At 35.6% G+C, this 22,597-nt stretch overlaps 1 protein-coding gene across 1 annotated transcript in view; it reads right to left on the minus strand.

Moving 5' to 3' along the window:
* Prtg (protogenin) overlaps nt 1-22,597 on the minus strand; it is a 121,599-nt gene that overhangs the window by 39,462 nt on the left and 59,540 nt on the right. Inside the window, exons 3-11 of the mRNA XM_026413406.2 lie at nt 21,525-21,669; nt 20,006-20,139; nt 17,215-17,352; nt 16,811-16,969; nt 15,991-16,150; nt 14,973-15,220; nt 12,468-12,632; nt 9,132-9,437; nt 7,720-7,908 (exon numbers count right to left, since the gene is read on the minus strand). Of these exons, the coding sequence (XP_026269191.1) occupies nt 7,720-7,908; nt 9,132-9,437; nt 12,468-12,632; nt 14,973-15,220; nt 15,991-16,150; nt 16,811-16,969; nt 17,215-17,352; nt 20,006-20,139; nt 21,525-21,669 (1,644 nt within the window). The remainder of the gene's footprint in view (nt 1-7,719; nt 7,909-9,131; nt 9,438-12,467; nt 12,633-14,972; nt 15,221-15,990; nt 16,151-16,810; nt 16,970-17,214; nt 17,353-20,005; nt 20,140-21,524; nt 21,670-22,597) is intronic.

Below are 22,597 nucleotides of genomic sequence, written 5' to 3' on the forward strand. Positions count from 1 at the left end.
ACCAGAGGTCCAAATCCCTTATCCTTACATGTTAAAAATCTGGGGTGAAGTAGAGATGAAGTTGAGCAATAAAATAAATGTCCAGATTATGCTGCTGATCTTGGGTCTATACTTTTAGAAGTGAGAACATACATAGTCAATACCTGAAATTAACAAATCAGAGTATTATGGCTTGGTGCCTTTGATAGAGCTTGTGAGCAAAAACCTGTTCTTATGTATTTAGGTGGCTGGAAAAAATTTTTTTAAAGAATACTATTTGGGGGCTGGGGATGTGGCTCAAGTGGTAGCGTGCTTGCCTGGCATGCGTTCGGCCCAGGTTCGATCCTCAGCACCACATACAAACAGAGATGTTGTGTCCGCCAAAAACTAAAAAATAAATATTAAAAATTCTCTCTCTCTCTCCCCCCCCACTCTCTCTAAAAATAAATAAATAAATAAAATAAAGAATACTATTTTGTGACATTTCAAAATCACATGAAATTCATATTGCAATGTCCAAAAATAAAGCTGAATTGAAACTACCCCTGCATTTGCATATTTCCTAAGGCTTTTTTTGTACGCAGTAGTGAACCAAACACTTTTGACAAGAGAAGGTATGGCCCATGACATCACTCTGCTCTAGCTGCTCTACTACCATGGACTGGGTGGTTTAAACAACAGAAACTTCTCTCATAGTTCTAGAATCTAGACATCTATAATCAAGATCTGGCAATATTCAGTTTCTGGTGAGGGTTCTCTTCTGGCCTGCAGATGGTCACCAATGGGCTAGACCCTTGCATGGTAGAGACCCCACTCTAGTGTCTCTTCTCTTCTTCTAGTGCACCAGGCTTATTGGAGTAGGATCCCACCTTTATGACCTCATTTAATCCGTATCACCTCCCCACAGGCCCTGTCTCTACATACTGACACATAGTGGGTTAGGGCTTCAACACATGAATTTTGGAAAGACATAAACATTCAGTTAATAATACAAACAAAGCCTAAAATATTTACCATCTGGCCTATTATAGGAAAGTTCCCTACCCTTCGTCTAGATACTTGCTTCTCAAAGTGAGCAAAAATTTCAGGTCCCATCTGACCCACTGAATTAGAATGTGTGTTTTAAGAAGATCTATGGTTAATTTGTATATACATTAAAACTTAAGAAACATTGGTTTCCAAGTCTAGTGATCATGATAAAATCACTAGGAAAAAATTTTTTTAAATATAGAAAGACTAAAAAAAAAAAAAAAAAGCAGGCTCCACCCTGGGAGAACAGTTTTAAAACAACTACAACCACTGACATGTGTTGAAGGCTGTGTTTTATGCACATTATTTCATTTAATCCTCCTGAAACTTTCTAAAATAGATATTATTATTATTATCCATATCTTTAAAAATGAGGCAAATAGCCAGGATTTTATATGTTAATAAACTGTGGAATTAAAAGTCAAACCCAGGAAGCAGAGATGAAACTCAATTAACTGGTATTTTTCTCTTAATTATCAATGCCATGTGATTCTTATATATTGTAGATATACCAGGGGAATAACTGATATCATTTGAACTCACAAGATTCCCAGAAATGTTGAGATTTGAAAGCTGGGCAAGATTTTCCAATTTGAAAGAAGAGATAGAGATATACCACATATTTCATCTACAGAATACCAAAAAATATTTCAGAATGGCAGGTGATTTTTCATTCAAGATAAAGAATTTAAGGAAAAATAACTAGATGATGCTTTGTAAATTCTGTATAGCCCTTATGATTTTATCCATCTGCAAATATTTTGTCTTTAAATAGAAGTAACTGCAGTTGGCAAATGAAAACACCTTTTTTTTTTTTTTTACTGATTTAATAGGGGTTTTTTGTTTTGTTTTGTTCTTTAGTAAAAAGATTTTTTTAGAAGGAAATGTTCCATGTCTTTTGAAATATTGGTTTCTAAATTTTTCAAGTATTAAGTTCTAAAATTTGAGTTGAATTGTCAATCATGTGTAGCATTTTCAGATACTGCAGAAAATAGATTAATTTAATTTTTTTAATTTAATTTTTTTTTCTCTGTTGGCATTAAAAAAATGGTTGAGTAATCCCTAAGTTTCAATGTGTTCTGGTTTGATGAGAGACATAAAATGTAACATTTTGGAAAGGAAAATTTAAAAGATTTGGGCTGGGGTTGTGGCTCAGCGGTAGAGCGCTCGCCTCACACGTGCGAGACCCTGGGTTTGATCCTCAGCACCACATAAAAATAAATAAGTGAAATAAAGGTATTGTGTCCAACTACAACTAAAAATAAATAAATAAATATTTAAAAAAGATTTAATGATGAGGGAAGTGAAATACAATACTTCAAAATATTCCCTTTACTCTGTCATAATTAATATTCAAACCTGTCAACCAGTTTTTTGATCTATATAGCAGGCAGTTTCTAAAATTATTCCTTTTAAGTCTACTGACTTCAGTTAACATGAATTTATTTTATGACCTTTTGAAACGAAAAACTGAAAGAGTGTAGTCAGACACTGTTCAGAGTAACTATTTCTACAAAAAGTGAAAGTCAGCACAGGAAGAACTGAAGAGACAAAAAATATGAGGTATGTCCCCAAAGGTCCTGCCTGTGGTAAATAATGTTGATGGAATTTTAAAATTTGTCCTAAGAATGGCCTGTATGGAAATAAAAGTCAAATGATCTGATGGAAACAAGTGCTCCTTTACGAAGTCACAAGTTAATCTGGACAAAATGGTCAATGATGTTTATATTGTTACATGTTCTTTAGAAGAATCCAATTACCTATAATGATATTTTAGCTGATAGTTAACACCAACACACCAGATTATTTACAATGAAGTTACCAGCTAAAATCAGTCTGGGAAAAATGTACTATTTATGATTACGAAAACTTTGTTATAAAATATAGTGCATCTTGATCTCCATTTTTAAGAGCTGCAGACAATCATAAAACAACAATGTTATAAGAATTTTTTCCTATAGAATATTTCCAAAGATTTTCTGAGGCTTCTCTGTGGGGTAGGGATGAGGGAACACAGACTGTGAAAGACTTCGGCTTGCCTTAAAATGAAGTTTATATTTGATAAACTGAGTACTTCTAATTCTCTCCAAAAGGAAACTGCTATTATCTTAAGGCTCACAATGTACTTTCTCCAAGTGATTTCTTTCACATCACAAGCATCTTGTCCTGCCTCAACTAATGAAGGGTTACAGGTTCCTGTGGGAATACCAGTGGTAGCTCTTGATGATCTCTTTCCTTGAGATATGTTAACAGCATAATCAAATCTTTTTCTATTATGGCAAAAGACAACATCTAGAAACTGACTTAATTTTAGCATGCTCACTTACAAACTGGCTAAAGGAGGGCTGGTGGTATAGCTCAGTGTGGAATGCTTGCCAAGCATCTCCGGGACCTGGGTTTAAGCCCTAACAATGCAACAGAAAACAATAACAAAGTGCACAGAAACTGGCAAGGGACTCTAAAATTACATTAACAACTCAGGACTATTTCCTTTGATTCCTATTCCCAATAGTAACTGGAAGTTCCAAATTGGATTTATAAATGAACAAATCCTAAGTTTTGAAGGTGTGCAAGTGACCCACACATATTACTGATTTTAAATATTTGAATCTTTATGGGTGCTAATCATCATGCTCACTAACCGAGCTTGCTGTGAAGTTAAATAAAACAGCATGGGTTTTTTGGCAATATGAAAGCTAAAAATGACCTAATATTGGTGTCTTAAGCATCAGTGTCCTAAATGTTAAACTAACAAAAGTACCATCTAATTAATCTTCCCCTGTTCATTGTACTAAAGACTAAATGATTCAGAACAGTTTCTGACAGCTTATGAAAACAGTCCCTTTGCAGTTAGAAACTCAAATTTGAACTCAATTTCTGAAATGGACAAAAAAAGGAGGAACCAAATTTTTCAACTAGTCTATTAACAGGGAACAGAAGTGTGTTTTTAAAGTGAAAATAATCATTACAAAAATGCAAAATCCTGAAGCAAACCTCAAATCACTACTTACAACAAATCACATAAACATCTTGAATCACAAGCTTAATGTTTTTTTCCCCACCTGCAAAAGGGAACCAGCTCTTAAAATCAAACTACATTGTAAAGTTACACTTGAACAACTAGCAATATGAAAATTTTTCATTGCTCTGAAAATATTCATATTGTATCATTAGAGACAAAAGAATCTTTTTAACTACTTTAAAAACTAAAACATTCCATACATCTCAGGGATCTGAGCTTTGAAGGTTTAGAGTAATATGTTCTAAAACACTATTATTATTAATTTTGGGGAAAATTGGACAAGTCAGTTAATTAAATATCTTTTAGTTTAATCTTAGTTATAAGCAGAGGTTACATTTGTCACATCATTTTATGTCATACTATGATGTCTTACTTAGAAATATATTTAAAAATGCTTGTTAAATGAATTGAATGACATAAATTCATTTGCCTTTTTCTTTCAGAAACAAAGAATTATGTAGATTTCAAAAAAAAATGTCAGCTTGACTAGATTCTAGTAACACACTTTTTAACTGAAAACATAATTACCAGACGTGGAAACAAAAAGATGTGTCTAAGGTCATCAGAAAAGGTATTAGTATGAAAATGAAATTTTGAGCCATCATTTTGTTACTCAAATTGACATTGACTCAGCTAATAAAAACATTTAAATTTCATTTCCAAATCCACTTAGTAAATCTAGTTCCAGTTAGAGCATCTTTAATGTGCAAAAAGCTCAGTGAAAGCAAGTATTCACCATGCAAGTCACAGCTAGGATTCCCTTAACCTACTGCCCTCCACACACATCACTCTCTGTTAAACAGGCAGGCACTGCCAGATGCTCCTGTTAAAAATGGTCACAGATGGTCAGCTGTCCAGTTAACAGAACACACTACATTCCCAATATCCAAAAGTAAGGAGGAGAGCTCTTAGTACTTGCCTGCTTGGTGGGCTAAACACATTCAATTGCTCTAAGCTTGGCCAGGCCCCAACATTGACTTTCTAGAAAAGGAAGGCTAGACCCTAGGGGTCTCAGGATTAAAAGGCACCTTAATGGTGATCCAGTCAACAGCTGTACAATGCTTGAACCCACATAACTGCATCCCTGCCAGCCAGTCGCCATTCAGGCTGTGACCTGGCAGCTCAAGCGGTGCAGAACCTGCTGCCTAAAAGGAAAGCCTTACAGCTACACAGAGGCCTCCATTACCTTGAACTGCAAGTAGTCCAACACCTAACTAATTCCACAGTCAGGAACACTGAGCTATTTAAACAGATGTGGCATACTAACTATAACAAAATAATTTCCTAGTTTACACATTAAAAAAGTGATTTTAGGGCTGGGTTGTGGCTCAGTGGTAGAGCGTTCACCCAGCACGCATGAGGCCCTAGGTTTGGTCCTCAGCACCCGTAAAAATAAATAAATAAAATAAAGATATTGTGCCCAACTACCAAAAAAAAAAGTGATTTTAAACAGAGGTACTTCAATGAACATAAAAACAAGGTCTAAGGATATAGCTCAGTTGGTAGAGTGCTTGCTTTGCAGGTACAAGGCCCTGGCTTTGATCCCCAGAAGCACAAAAATGAATAAACAAATAAATAAATAAGAAATAAAAGCAAAGGCAGCAACATATGCAATTTATTTTTAAAACATAGGAGGAAATAAAGGTTTATAGTTTTGAAAGCTGTTATTCAGAGATTATAAAAAAGTTCAACAAAAATCAATGGGTCTCCCCCTCCGCACCATAAGTAATATATGCATGTATCTCTAAGTATACATGCATTTATCTATCTAATGTACTATAGAAAATCTAAAAATTTTAGGGCTGGGGATGTGGCTCAAGTGGTAGCGCGCTCGCCTGGTATGCGTGCGACCCGGGTTCGATCCTCAGCACCACATACCAACAAAGATGTTGTGTCCGCCGAGAACTGAAAAGTAAATATTAAAAATTCTCTCTCTCTCTCTCTCTCCCTCTCTCTCCCCTCTCTCACTCTCTCTTAAAAAAAGAAAATCTAAAAATTTTAAAGAACTTTTAATTGCCAAAGTTTTTATAAAATGTTTCTCTAAGTTTTTTTTTGGTAAGAACAGCCCTTTTTTTTTCTAACAAATTATTCATCTCTTTAGAACAAGCTACCCATAATGTATGCACAAGAAGAACACTCTTAAGAGTATTTCTGTATATCTTCAATATATTTATATCTTCCTTATAATGAGAAAAGTGCAAGTACTAAGTTCGATCTATGATTTTTCATCAATAGTTGCCCCAAATCTGTTTTGCTTTGAAAAATTCAGACAAGTACTGAGTAAAATATTTCCAAATCAATAATATGCACATGTAAAAGGACAACACTGAGAAGCCATGGGCAGAAATAAACACTGCTGATTTTAGGAACAGGAGGCTGGGCTGACGTCATCTCAGTATCAATGGATTAAGAAAGGTCAACCCAGAACATATGTAACTTCTCCTCATCGTTCATAAAGCTGTGTGACAGAGATCGATAGTGAAACTTATTTAATTTAATGCAGATTAAATTAAAAACCAACATAATAAGATTATAAGCAAAATACCATCTGGAAACCATGGTGAGGAACTGCAGGATGGAGTTCTGTGTCTTTGCATCTGAAAACAGGTTCCTACCAGTGTGTCTACCCTGAAGAGACTCAAGTCCAGTGCTGCTTTGATAGCCTATGCAATGAGGCCATGGAAAGATATGGTGAAGCCCACCATGGAACAACTGTGCTTCATACCCCTCACCTACAAAGGGCATTCTGAAGGAAAAAGCCAGAATACTTTGCAAAATTCAGAAAAATTCAGAAGACCCTACAACCACTCAGCAGGCATTTCGGTGGCAATCATAATTGAAGTGACCACTTGGAACTTCAGGGTAAAACTCTCTTAAAGAGCAATAAATAGCTAAGTGTGCATTTACACCCTGATGAGTAGGTGTCTATATTCATGAATTCATTTTGAGACAAAAGTTCTTTACTTTCTATTAAATATTGTTACATCATGAAATTCTTTATTCCCTGCAAGAGTCGGGGAAAAAAACCAGTATCAACATTATTAATGAGCCCAAACACAGAGGTGATTTTTCCCTCCAATGTTCTGGGTTCAAACTACATGAAATAATGTTTACAGTTATATGTTTTTCCCCCAAGTACTAGAGATCAAGCTCAGGGCCTCGTGCATGCTAGGCAAGTGCTCTTCCACTAAGCTATGTCCTCAACCCCTTTACTTTTAAAAACTTTCTTCTCTGAGACAGGGTCTTGCTAAGTTGCCCAGGCTAGCCTAGAACTTGTGATCTTCTTGTGTCAGCCTCCTGACTGAAAAGGCATTATTTTAGACATGATTTATGTAAATTACTTCATACCTACATAGCACTTTGTGACAAATTCTAAATTAAACTTAATTATTAAGTATTATTTATGTGTTTGGTGAAATAACTATTCTACATGCCCAGTAACTGTTCAGGATCTCACTCTACCAGAAGCGAACTCTAGAAAGACAAGAAGATTCCCAGAGTTGGAGAAAAGAGAGAAAGGAAGCATAGCTACCTGACTTCTGCCAGTCTGATCAGTAAGACATACATAGTGACATACTAAAATCAAATATTTTCTTCTTAGTATCAAATTAATTTTCTAGCCTATAGCTTTTTATCCAGCTGGCTAGAGAGAAAGGATAAAAGGAAAAGCAGAGTACAGACTCACTCACCCAAGCCACTGAGAGTGTACAGAAGATCACTGGTATCTAAGAAAATGGGTCCATTCTCCTGCTGCCCTTCCTCTTTGAAGAACAGCTTGTAGCCCTGAATGACTGCTGGGTCTTCAGAATCTTGCTGCCACTTCACAGAAATGGTGGTACAGTTCAGAGGCTCCAAATGTAACTCTGGAGACTTAGGGGCTAGAAAAATTCACCAGAAAATTTACATACAGACAACACAGAGTTCCCAAGAAAATTGCAGATCTCACAACTTCAAGCCAATAGTTATAAAAGGTTCAATTCCAACAACTATACTTAAACTTTCCAAAGTTTACAATGATATTAAACCTTGAGATAGTTTAATTAAAAAATATATATTACCTTAAAAAGACTAAAGTATACAAATACTATCTATGAAGTATTTATACATTTTTTTCCATAATTTTGCCCATCTAATATTCCTCTGTGATAAAGAGAACAGGCATTATTATCAAATAAGAAAAACAGTCATAGTATATTCCACCTAAGTAAAAAGAAAGGCCTAGAATCTTTGTCTTTAATATTAATTAGGTATTTATTAATACATACTTTTGGTAATTGTTTGATTTGGAATGTTCTAACCATGAAGATTTTGCTAAGCAAACTAATACCATAACCAAAAATTTTACATGGTAATGTGCTCTATACAAAAGGGACTATTAAATACAAAGTCTAATTTTGTTCCAATTAATTCTATGAATGAATACACACACACACACACACACACACACACACACACACATACTTCTTTTATTTTATTTTATTGGTACTGGGAATAGAACCCAAGGGCACATCCCCAGCCCCCCCCCCCTTTTTTTTTGTATTTTAATAGAGACAGGATCTCTTTGAGTTACTTAGGGCCTCACTAAGTTGCTCAGGCTGGTTTTGAACTTGTGATCCTCCTGCCTCAGTCTCCCAAGCCACTGGGATTACAGGTGAGCACCACTGTACCCAGCTTAGAATTTTTTTTTTTTTTGAGAGAGAGAGAGAGAGAATTTTATTTATTTATTAGTTTTTCGGCAGACACAACATCTTTGTTTGTATGTGGTGCTGAGGATCGAACCCGGGCCGCACGCATGCCAGGCGAACGCTCTACCGCTTGAGCCACATCCCCAGCCCTAGAATATTTTTTTAAATATTCATTTTTTGTTGTAGTTGGACAAAATATACCTTTATTTTACTTAATTTATTTTTATGTGGTGCTGAGGATCAAACCCAGCACCTTGCTAGGTGAGCGCTCTACCGCTGAGCCACAACCCCAGCCCTGGAATATTTTTATTAGTAAAATGAAAATTTTAAAAATGAACATAAACTAAGAGAGGAAAAATTTGATTCAAAGGTAAAAATATTGTGTTATTATTCCTCAACAGTCCTGAGAAGCCCACCTTTCACACTTGTAGCTTTGGGTGTTCTATGTGAAGTCCACACTGATGACTCTCCTAGCCCCACACGGGTGGCAGCAGTAATCCGGACAAGATAGACACTATCAGGTTTCAGGTCTTCCAAAAGATACTCATGCATGGTCCCAGGGAGCTCTAGAACTTGAATGGAATTCTCAGTACTTAGGCGGAAGGACAAGCGATATAACACCACTTGGCCCCGACGATATTTGGCTGGGATTGGCAGCCAGGAGACGAGAATGTCAGTGGGACTTCGACTTGTCAAACTAATTTCAGGAGGCCTCAGGGGAACTGAAAATTACATAAGAAAACATTGTTTAAAAATATTTAAAATCAAGTTACTACTTACCACACCAGTATCTATTCAATTTTATTAACAGCAACATATAACATCATAAAAGAGGCATTTTCAGTTATAGCACAGGTATTCAGAGAAGCAGAGTACAAACCAGAAAAAAGGAAGAAAAAATAATGAGAGTGGATAAGTATATGGGATGAAAGAAAGTAAGCTTATCACTGTTGTGATTGTTGTCTTTTGTAGGGTGAATATGCAAATACTTGATGCTCACATGAAATTGAGACTACTTTTCAAATAATCCTACCTAGTGCCTTTGACACAAGGGAAAATACATTGCACAAGGGTGGGGAAGTGTAGGATTTATAGGATTATAACCTGGAAAATAATTTTTTCAAGTCTAGAAACCAATGTGAATTTTGTATTCTCAATTATAAAATATGCTATCTTATATGAAAATCATTTTCCTCCAATAATTTAAATAAAATTGGCTTTCCAGAAAAATGAGCCCAATATGGTGGTAAGCAGTATCATACTAAGAGTAAAGACTAGCCTCTCAGTGTCTGAATCCTTATTCTACCAGTTACTATGTGGTCTTTGTATGATTGTGACCAATCAACTTCTCTGTGTCTAGGTTTCTTCTTCATACACAAAATGAAGACAGGATTGGCTTCTTCTGTGGTCTTTCCCATCTCGGTAAACAGCGATTATTTACCTAACTGCTCATGCCATAAACTGAGCTCCACTTTGAGTCCTATGGCTGCATGACCTCCACTGCCACCCCTTGGTCCATGCCACTACCACCTTTGGCCTGTATCGTGGCAATAGCCTAACAGATTGCCCTGATTCTGCCATTTTCCTACAATCTATTGTCAACGCACTAGCCTGTTAAGACACAAGTCAGATCACTTCTGCTCAAAACAATTTCATTTCATTCAAAGTAAAAGCCAAAGTTCTCTGGCTTCATACAAAACCCTACCGAACTGCTCGACTGGCTGCCTGGTTTGTTGCCTCACTTTCTACTGTTTCACCCTTTTTTCTCCCACTCTAGCCATGCTTTTATGCAGGCCTTTTGCAATTCTACCTCCTCTCCCTGAACACGCCTGTCCCAGTCACCTGACTAGCGCTCCTTTATTTTCATTTCCTTCAAGTCTTCTTCAAATGTCACCCACTCAGTGAGCTCTTCTCTGGAGATATCTGTCTAAAACCTCAAATTCCGCAGCACAACATGCTCCACTGCCCTACATCTTTTTGCCTTCTCTTCCACACCTCACCACTGTCTGTAAAGGAGTATATAATTTATTCTTTGTTTGTTGTTCGTATGCTCCCTTCCCCTCCAGAAATTTAGCTCCATATTGAATAACACATAGTAAGTGTTCAATAAATATTTGTTGAATGAATGAAAGAGTAAGTGGAAATGAAAAGACCAATTTAAGCATTTCTGAGTTCTTTATGTTTATGAACCATTAATACTTAAGAGAAACCCAGTCAAGGAAGTATCATGAAACATTTCTATTTCATAGCTGTGAAAAGAAGTCCAATGGAGTTAATCACTTGCCCAAGGCCCCACAGCTAGTGAGGTGAAGGAGCAGACCTAGACAAAGCAGACAGAGCTTGTATCTTTGTCCTCCATATTCTACTGCCTCTTATATAATACTAGCTCCCTTACCATAGAGTTATGTAGGGATGAAATGGGATGACAGAGGCAGGGTTTCTGGAACAGAGTGAGTGGTAAGTGCTCCTTCAGTAAGAGCTGTATCTGTAACACAATGTCACACCCTGAAGTTGAGACCAACACAGATCAGTATGTGAACGGGGTTTAGAAGGTGGGAGAGGCCAGTGCGAAAAATTTGAAAAGCAGTGTCAAAAAGGTCTGTATGCCATCCACAAAACAAAAAATGTTACAGAGTAAGGAAGTGTTTACTATAACTGAAAAGTCAAGCTTTAACAAGTAGCTTGCTATGCTTAGACTCATTTTCTTCAAGGACATGGAGGAGGAATATAACTAATAAATGTACGTGCACATGTCATGCATTAGCTGAAGATGTCATATATAGTGTGGCTCACTCTGAAGTGGAACAGACTCTTACACAAAAACTAAAATTTGAAATTCAGCATCCAGATAAGTGAAAAATTTTTCATTCAGTCAAACCCTGAATTTATAAACATCTAAACAAGTAGCATTAAAAAGATGTAAGAGACGAGATCTGGGGCCAAATGAACAAAAAAAGTAGGTTTGGAAATTATTTATATAGAAATGTTTTGAAAATCAAGAGTAGATTATCCTGAGAACGACGACATGCATGTTAAGGGAGAACAGTGAAAGCAAGCATTAATTCCCTTTCACACTACAGGGTACAAACACTGGGCCCGCCAGAACCGTGGAGAGAGAACCTGTCTTTTACAACATGATATGAAGAGCCCAAAGAGGACCATTTCTCTTGGAGCATTTTAATGGAAAGAATTCCCCAACACCATCAGAAAATATAGAGCACTGCCCTCCCTCGAGAGAACTACAGCTCAGTGATCAAGTAACAAATTGAACAAGTAATAAAACATCTAGTAATAAACTATGTGCTATTTGATTACCTAAGAATTTTTAAACTGATGGGTAAAAAAGTTTCATAAACTACCAGTTTCAGAAGTCCAATGCCTTTGACCAATAGTCACTGTAAACACTCAATATGTAACATTCATTACATCTATTCTGACCAGGAAAAACTCAGGTTTTATTCTATTTTGTAAAATAATTGCAATATATTTACAACTTAAACAGGAAATACAATGAATATGTAAGAATATTATTAAGATCTGTTTTTTGAATTATGAATAAAATTGCTCTAACCTTATCATGTTACTGGCAAAAAGCAAGAGTCCGATTTAAAATTTCAAATTAGCCTGCTGTTTAACAATCTGTTTTTTTTTTTAACCAAATACAGGATTTTTCCCATTTAAAACACATTTTTTGAAAATTACTAAATATATGAATGTTCATACATAAAAGACCTTGAATCATGTTTTCTTACCATCCTCTAGGGTATTCTGGGTCACATGGTCAGACATCTGGCTGGCTCCCATTGGCATATATGCCACAATGTAGAAAGTATAATTGCTGGCAGGCTCCAAGTCATCAATAATATAATGAGTTGTATCATTTCCAAGGACTACCTGATACTCTTCATTATTTAAACCTAGATAAAAAAAAAATCTGTGTTTAAAAACTTCAAATGTTCAAATAAAGCTTGTAAGACCATTTCCCCTCACTATGAAACACTGGTCCTTGGGTTTGATCTCTGTTAATTTTCTGTTAATTCTGTTCATTTTTTTTTTAACACAAAACCAATTTGGAAACAGAAAGTTCTTTATTTTCTAAAAAAATCAAGTAATTTGTCTTGCTACAAATTACTAGTTTAAATTTTTCCTGAATAAATCAAACTGAAAAGAACTAATCTCTAAACTTCTTTTTCTATCTAGTCAAATCCTATAGCAGACACAGTCTACAGTAGTAACAAATGTTTAACATAACAGAATAAAATAACTTACAACAGCCTAAATTTGCTTGCTTAAACTCATGGTTTCTTTCTTTTTTCTCCTCGCCCCCTCCCCTTGTAAACATAAATGGAGAGACAGGAAACGCAATGACTCTATTCTTTATGAAAACAAAACAAACCAAAAGTTGCCCTGCAAAAGATCTCATTTTGCCCCTAGAGATTCTATTAAATTTGACTGACACAAGTTGTTCTTTTTATTTATCCTGAGAGCAAAAGAACTGGGAGGCACAGAATGTACTTCGAATGTTTTATTCCACAGTGAGGTGTTGTTGTTTTTTTTAAAAAAGAAAAAAAGATTCTCAGCAATTCTTAATAAAATATGCATGGCAAGGTATAGAAGAGGATTTGTCTTTGTGGAATTTAATTCCTACAGAGCAGACCTACAAAATGGAACAAGAGCACTGGCAGCTACTGTGCTCTGCTCACAATTCACAGTAAATTCACTCAATCAAAACTCTCTTAAGGACAAGTCCCTTCTCCCCACATTGGATTTATAAACAAAACAGAAGGCAAATTCCAGTATTAAGTTTTCCCACATTTCTGAATTAACTTGATAGCATTTTAATTAGACAAGATTACATGCATTTCACAACAGACTGGCTAATGGCTCGTTAATTAGGAACTGCATAGTACGATTTCTGACCTACCAAACAAGGTCCTTGAGTTCGAATTAAAAAGCCTTGTTTGTTCCTGAATAGACCACTGAGCCGCATGCAGAGGCTCTAATGAAACAACCATAATAGCGAACAAGAGTGGACTCCACCAAACCAGCCTTCCTTTTACCTTCCTAAATCACTAAAGAGGGAATTAACATACTCCAACATGCTCAGTTATCAGACTTCCATTCTTCTGGCTTCTATGACCTCTGATTTACATTCAAAATATTCCTTTTCAAAACACTACTTCAAAGTGCAAAAAACAAATGGCAGTAGCAGCAACAAACCACCTGTCTCTATAGACAATTTTAATATGCCACCACTCTTCGGGTGTTTGGATTTGTTTTTAATGTATAGTGCATAAAAGCCAGGCTGTTTGTGGAAAGAACTAAAATTTGTACAACTTTGCCATGGTTTCTATAAAAAGTCAATGGAGAAATCTAGGATTTATAAGTAGTTTTTCTCTTTCCTCTACAATTTTTGCCAAAAGATATAGGGATTTAAAAAAAGATATAAAAAATGGAACCAATAATTCTAAATTAGAATTTTAATATCCACTTGATTGTTACTTTTATACAGTGATATATCAGTAGTGTCTTGTTCGATTTTCAAAATATTCCACATGATTTCAGGAAATGTTCAAAATATACAGAATCAAATACATGGAAAATTTTATCATGTTTACTTTCCACCTTAAGATAATATGCTATAGTATCTATAGTTCACTATATTATTTTACCAGTTACACCACTGTTCATACTTATCTCTCTATCTAAAATAGGTCTAAGTCTCAGTTAAGGAATTTATACTTTGGTTGGACTCAAATGCATAGGTATGCCACTTTGTAATTTTTAGCAGGCAGCGATGTCTTGCATTAGCTGGTGTTTGTTTATAAACAGAAAAACCTTAAATTATACTAATATGCAAAGTGCACATCAAAAGAAAATTTAGAGAAAAATACTTTCATAGGCAATAGATTATTAAAGAGATAAGTGCCATCTGGGCACAGAGACATACACCTGTAATCCCAGCTACTCGGTAGGTTGAGACAGAAGAGTCTAAAGTTTGGAGCAACTTAGAGAAACCCTGTCTCACAAAAAAAACACAGGACTGAGGGTGTGTGTGGCTCAGTGTTTGTCTAAGATACGCAAGACCCTAGGTTCAATTCCCAATGCCACTAAGAAGAAAAAAAGAAAAAGGAGAAAGATAAATGCCATAAAATTTCAAAAATATTTTGGGGTCTTATATAAGACAGCATTCATTCTAAAAACAAATCCTTGATAGCAAACAGCACTTATAAATAAACACTATTCAAATTGCTTACCTTCTGCTTTCATGTAGTGCACGGAATAAGCAATGACCTTGTCTGAGTTATAAAGTGGCCTCTCCCAAGCTAAAAGGATGGCTGAACTTGACATGGTTTCAGCATGCACATTATAGGGAGCACTGGGTCTATCTTCCGACATTACTACAGTCAGTCTGGCTCTAGATAAAATAGATCCTTGGCTATTCTCAGCCATGCACTGATAAATAGCATCATCTTCAGGAATAATCTGATTAATTACCAATTTACTGAGGAAAGAAAAAAATTATTTATGTCCATGAAAAATTCCAAGAATGATGCAAAAATAAAGTTCAGTTATTGCTAAGTATACTCTCATTTTAAATGACAAAAGTTAACTGAGTACAAAAAAACTGTATAATCAGCCCTAAATTAAAAACAGTCTACACTAATTACTTAAAATTAATCTTACATATTTTCTGAGTCTCTATAAGGTGACTTAAAAAAAACTGGCTTTTAATAAGAAAGTACACTCCTTAACAAAAGCACTTTAACTTATACAATATTACAGTGAATGCATAACATTGAGGTCAACAAATTTTTTAAAGTTTTGCTCAGCATAAAGAATGTTACCAGAATTCATATTTATACTATGAAAATCCACTCTTCAAATTACTAAGTTTGAACTGTGGAGGAATTCTTAGAGAATAAATTATTTCCTTCTAATTTCCTTATTTGATGTAAGAAGGAACTGACATCCAAAGAGTTAATTTGCTTGCTTGAGGTAACTTAGGTAGCGGTCTGCCAGGGCTAGAACCTAGGTTTGGGAAACTGTCCAATATTCATTTCATTATAATCCAACACTTCTATGATCCATGTACAAAATACAAAAGATCTATGGCATGTTAATATTATAAAACTTAAATTAATTTCTTATTTGTTTTAATTTAGTTTTAATTATCAGGATTATTTAGCTATTTGATATTATTATAATCATGTCACATAAAAATTACTGAAGTCATTATTTCTTATAAAATGGCAGCAAAATTATATAACCCACCTGTTGTACATTTTAATTCTACCATTTGAATGTATCTTCCTTCCATTTTTTAACCATGACATTTTGGGTGAGGGGATTCCTTCTGCCTGACAAACAAATCGAGCAGTGCCAGCTCGAGGCCTCGTTAAACTTTCTGGCCATTCAACAAATGAAGGAGGTGCTGTTTTTAAAGAAAAAAGAAAATATTCCTATGATCCCAACCAGAATGACAGAAACAGTCAAGGAAGTGTACATCAAATGAAACAAGTTGCCTTTCTAAAGATGTCTGACATTCTGAGCCTCCTGTCCACATCCCCATACCTACCCAGGTACCTTCTCTCTGCACTGCTCATTAGTGTCCACTTCCTCCATGTTTTTGCTACTGAAACCATTTATATAAACACATCAAAAGTATGCATGCCCACAGTCCTTCTTAACTGAGCCCAACATGAGGCCACTTGTGAATACATGCAATCAATAAGTTCAAATTTTAGATTATTGAATGGGTTTGGATATGTGGGTAGATGAAAAAGAGAAGAAAGGAGGCTAGCAAGTATGGGGCCTGGGGTTTGATCCCCAGCACCACAAGAAAAGAAAAAAAGAGGAAGAAAAAGGGAAAGATCAATAAGGAACATGCAAACAGGATAGTGACTTCAGAATGGTTCTGTAGCTATACTTACTAAAGGAATTTAATTTCCCCCTAAAATTTATCGTTGTAAACTATACTTTTTACCCACCTTCTCATCAATGCTACAAAACTCAAGAGTAAGGTATAAAAAAGATAAAATGGCAAATGTTAAGATATAAGATTCTCCTGATTATGGAATGAAAGAATACATACCTAATACAGTTAAAGTTGCCATGGCAACTGTAAAGTTGCGTGTGCCAGGGGTAGTGGCCCGACAAACATACACTCCAGCATGTTGTAATTTGACATCAGATATCATGAGATTACCATTTCCAAGCACCCGAGTATTAAAGACATCAATGGACTTGTGATCTATTCCAAAGAGAATATTTCAGCTAAAACAATGTAACATATAATCCAAAATTGTACCAAAAGACAACTATCCAAGCGATCAATCATGAAAAGTATAAAAATTATCTATAGTAAAACCTCTTATCTACATGCTGAAATGCCAAAAGAAGCCACTCAATCTCAAGTGCCAAATGTGTTTTATTTATAAAATGAAAATTTTTACTTTTTTTTTTGAATGAACAAAGTTTAAGGAAAAGAAGACTTACCAAGACGGCTCCAAGAAATGATTGGTTTGGGATTTCCTGTGGCCATACACTCTAAAACAACAGTCTGATGAAGAGACATTGTTATGTTCTGTGGACCTGCTATAATGGTTGGAGTGTAGAAGGATTTAGACTCCTTTGCTTTGGGGAGGAAAAGACAGAATTCAAAAATCAAATATAAGTGAAACACCATTAAAACACCAATTCTTAGTCACTTTTTCTAAACAGGAAACTTCTTTAATCTCTATTGAGATATAACTCCCATGTCATACAATTCACCTATTTGACGTATGTAATTCAATGGTTTTTAGAATTTTCAGAGTTATGCAACTATTACAACAGTTAATTTTAAGACATTTTCAACACTCCAAAAGATATCCATATCTATTAGCAGCCACCCTCCAATTGTCTCTCTATATAGCCTGATATCCATTTATCAAGTTTCTGTTTCTCAGAATTTGCCTATTTCTAGACATTTTATGTGAAAGAAACCTTAATATGATATTTTTGTGACTGACTTATTTTCACTTAACCTAATGTTTTAAGATTCACACATATTGCTGAAACGTGTCAGTACTTCATTCCGTTTTTCTGAATAATAATAAAATAATATTCAGCTATGGATAAAACATTTTATTTTTCCATTTTTCAGTTGGTGGATACTTTAGGTTACATCCCTATCATTCACTTTTTAAAAAAATTTTTTTAGACGTTGATGGACTTTATTTTATTTATTTATTTATATGTGATGCTAAGAATCGAACCCAGGGCCTCACTTGCTAGGCAAGTGTTCTGCAACTGAGCCACAACCTAGCCCCCATATCATTGCACTTTTAATTGAGATTGAAGCATTATTTAATACTTCAATAGATCTTGGTAAGAATTTATGTGACAGTGGAAAATTAAGGAAGAATTAGCCGGGTGTGGTGAGGCTCGCCTGTAATCCCAGCAGCTCAGGAGGCTAAGGCAGGAGGACTGTAATTTCAAAGCCAACCTCAGCAAAAGTGAAGCAAGCACTTAGCAACTCAGTGAGACTCTGTCTCTAAATAAAACACAAAACAGGGCTGGAGATGTGGCTCAGTGGTCCAGTGCCCCCTGGTACTACCCTACCCACGCCAAAAAAAAAAAAAAAAAAAAAATTTGAGGAAGAAGAGTGAGAATGCTTTTGTCTTGATTTTTCATACCAAAAAGCTAACAGACACTAAAATTAAAGCACAGCATATAATCTATTAACTTCAGTCTCAATATTTTTCAAAAAACTTTTAAACCTTAAAAGCTATTTGATGAAGTAATGTCTCTTGTAAGAATAAACATTCATGCTGGGCACAGTGGCACATGCTTGTAATGCCAGCTATTTGGGAGGTTGTGGCAGAAGGATTCAACATTCCAGGCTGGTCTCACAACCTGGCAAGACCCTGTCTCACCATAAATAAAAAGGACTGGGGATATAGCTCAGTGGAAGAGTGGGCCCTGGATTCAATCCCCAATACCAAAGAGGGTGTTGGGGGGAGATGAGAAAAGATTATTAAAGATGTCTTTAAGCTGGCACATGCCTAAGCAACTCAGCGAGACCCTATCTCTAAATAAAATTTTTAAAAGGGCTGGGGATGTGGCTCAGTGGTTAAGGGTCCCCAGGTTCAATCCCTGGTACCAAAAAATGTCTTTAGTGCAGATTTTCTTCCTTTATATCCAATTAAATTTAAATTTAATTATTTTAAATTAAAAACTAGCATCTCTATACATAATTCATTTTAATAAGTTATATATTTCTTTCTTTATAGTCATCTCTATAAAATTTCCCTCCTACCTATATCATGTATGGTCAAATATAAAAAATTATATTCACTTAATATTAACAATAACAATTTCTGAGCACTGAGATCAAGGATGGTATTTTTAAACTTTTATGTATATACTTTTTCCATGGTTTAATATAAAAAATTTATAAATATTACTTTTTACAACAAATATGTATTGTTTGTGCACATACTGATTATTATTTCTCTTAAAACAACAAACAAAAGAATAAGAGACTATAAACAAATATCTTTATTGACAGTAGACAACTCTGGTGTAAACAGATGATTGTTATGTTCTTTTTATGTACTTTCTATATTTTATGCTTTTAAAACCAAAAGTGAAATATTTATAAAAGAAACATTCACTCTTTCTTAAATTTGACATAATAGAGCTAGAGGTGTAACTCAGTGATAGAGCACTTGCCTAGCATTTGTGAGGTCCTGGGTTTGATCTTCAGTACTTTAAAAAGAAAAGGAAAGCCAGGCATGATGGCACATATCTATAATCCCAGTGATTCAGGAGGCTGAGGCAGGAAGATCCCAAGTTCAAAGCCACTCTCAGCAACTTAACAAGTCCCTAAGCTACTTATTGAGTCCCTATCTCAAAATAAAAATATTAAAAGGGCTGGGGATGTGACTCAGTGATTAAGCATCCCTGGGTTAAATCTAAGAAAGGAAGGAAGGAAGGAAGGAAGGAAGGAAGGAAGGAAGGAAGGAAGGAAGGAAGGAAGAGAGAGAAAGAGAAAGAAAGAGAGAAAGAGGAAGGAAGGAAGGACGGATGAATGAATGGACACACAAAACAAGATGACACACATAACACAACAGAAGACAAGCAGCCTGGGAAAGCAGAGTTCCTTAATAGATAAAAATGACCATTTTCCAAACAGATTACAATAATCAGATGTAATTAAAATACCACTTTATGGAATACAACCAGAGGAGAAAAAGTAATCGAGGGGGTCAATAAGACCTGAAAAGCCACTTTAGTGAGATACCTGGAATCACAGTTAGAGAGGCCTCCACACTTTTGCGCCTGTGAGCTACAGCAGCAGCAACACAACGATAATTCCCAGCATCCTTTAGGCCAACATCATAGATCTGCAATACTCCTGTTGGTAGGGCAGTTATCCTGTTATGAGAAGAATTAAATAGTTGAACATTTTGTAGATTTTTTATTTTACTTAACACATCCTATAACAGGAATCAATACACTCACTTTTTTACAGTGCTATAAGCAATACTTTAAAAGACCCTTTTATTCTGCTTCTTATAGTACTGGAGATTGTACCCAGGGGTGTTCTACCACTGAGCTATACCTCCAGTCCTTTTTATTTTTAGACAGGGTCTTGCTTGGTTGCTGAAGCTGACCTGGAACCTGTGATCCTCTTGCGCCTCCAACGTGGCTGGGATTACAGGCATGTGCCAGCACACCCAGTGACCCTTTAAAATATTAGTTTGGGTTGGGGATGCAGCTCAGTGATACAGCCCTTGCCTACCATTCACAAATCCATAGGTTCAATCCCCAGCACCAAAAAAACAAAACCAAAAGTCGAACATAACCTCAATTCTGTTGTTTTCATTTGGGTCACAACAGATCTCTAAAGTATAAATAATTCTGTACAATATAGTTTGTGAGATCTATCAGTCTAATGTTATATAGAAGGTTCCATTTGACATTCCAGTTTAGACTTAACTAATGGATGGCCCACAGTTTTGTATGATTTATTTTCAAATACTGATTTTTCATAAATATCTGTGTATGAAGGTATACTCAGATGTTAATTTTTTTTTAAAATGATAAAGCCCTACTTGGAATAACTTTTTCCATTTTAGTGCTCTGCTATTTTAACCAACAATTTTTGCCTATTTAGAAGCAGGAAAGAAAGTCAACTTTTAGGAGTTGCTACCAAGTTCTTTTTATTTTTTTAATATATTTATATTTTTAGTTGTAAGTGGACACATTACCTCTTAATTTTATTTATTTTTATGTGGCGCTAAGGATCAAACCCAGTGCCTCACATATTCTAGGCAAGCACTCTACTGGTGAGCCACAGTCCCAGCAAACCCCAAATACTCTCAGAGTACAAGGTATGTGCATGTGTGTGTGTACAAATGTGGATATGTATGCATAGTAGATGGGGACTAGAAATTGGAAGGCAGACACAGCAGTGGGCAGCTACCAGGGCCTATAGGGAGACTGCTCTTCCCAGCACTGAAACTGTAATTTGATTTCCTAAACCCCTGGGTTGTGATTCAAATCCTCACTCAGGTCCACAGTTAGACAAAATGATCAAGGAAAGCAGCAGGATAATCTGTCTGAATTATACCTATGCAAGGAAACTAGCCCCTGTTCTAGAAATTAATGGTGTGATTCTCTAAGTTTGAAATGTCTCGGAGATCAGTTATTGTCACACTAAATGAAAATGAGCTGCACAACAGTCCTTTTCCCTCCATAGTCTCATGTGAAGTTGTCATTATTCCTGTGTCACCTCCATAGGAAAAAAATACATTTACCTATCCATAGTTATAGGTAGAGTTGTCCGATTAAATTCCCATGTTATAACTGCAGGAGGATTAGATGAAATTTTACATGCAAATCTAGCAACTCCACCTTCAGGGACCTCAGTGGAAATCGGCTGAACTTCAAATGCAGAAATAGCTATAGGATAAAATTCAACAAATTTAGAATGAGCACATGACAACTATACTCAGAAATAACATTTTGCTAAATAGTATTTACCAGATGTGAACTCCTGCTCAGATATAAGATAAACCGAATTTAACTAGTACAAAAATAATTTAGTAAATAATTTTGGGAAAAAACACTGAGTAGTTGCCCAACATAGGAAGCCTGGTCTTTCCCAGAATTAAATTCTAAACAAAAGTTCTCAAGAAACCACCCATCTGGAGAGGAAAGATCAACACAACTGAAACACAAATAACAGTTAATGAAGGTGATTACATATCAAATACTACTGTAAATCAGAGGGAAGAAGAATGAAGACAAGCTAGTCAGGTAAAAATCATTTATAGGAATTTTCTGAATTGGTTTTTGTAGAATCCATTGGGTTCATTTGAAAGTACAGAAGCATGACATTCCATGTGAGAGGAATATCATGAAGACAAGTCCATGGGTAAAAACTGCAGCTTGTGTTCACATGACTGTGAGGAGACAGCTAGGACTATCCACACAGTATTTCCAATGAAGGGCTCAGGAGAAAGCAGAAGGTGAGTAGAAATAAGATTCGTACCATGGTACAAATTAAAGTATCACTGAATATTTTTTGAGCAAAGGAGTATCACGATAATAGTAATGCCTGGAAAAAAATTAATCAGGAATAGATTAAATAAAGGAGTCCCAAGTCTAAAGTCCAACTAGCTGCTAAGGATATATCTGGGTTGGTGGCAGTGGGGACGAAGAGATTCTAGATACCTTAAAGAAAACAAAAGACTTGTTTCTTCTTGGACACAGATACATAATGTGCTCGGATTCATATGAAGTTGGTATTGATGGGACAAAATGAGAAAGAAGAGAGAAAGATGGTGCATCTGATGAACAAAATTTAGAGAAACTCAAGAGACTATTT

This window comes from Urocitellus parryii, chromosome 6 (assembly GCF_045843805.1).
Source record: "Urocitellus parryii isolate mUroPar1 chromosome 6, mUroPar1.hap1, whole genome shotgun sequence".
Classification (NCBI taxonomy): Eukaryota; Metazoa; Chordata; class Mammalia; order Rodentia; family Sciuridae; genus Urocitellus; species Urocitellus parryii.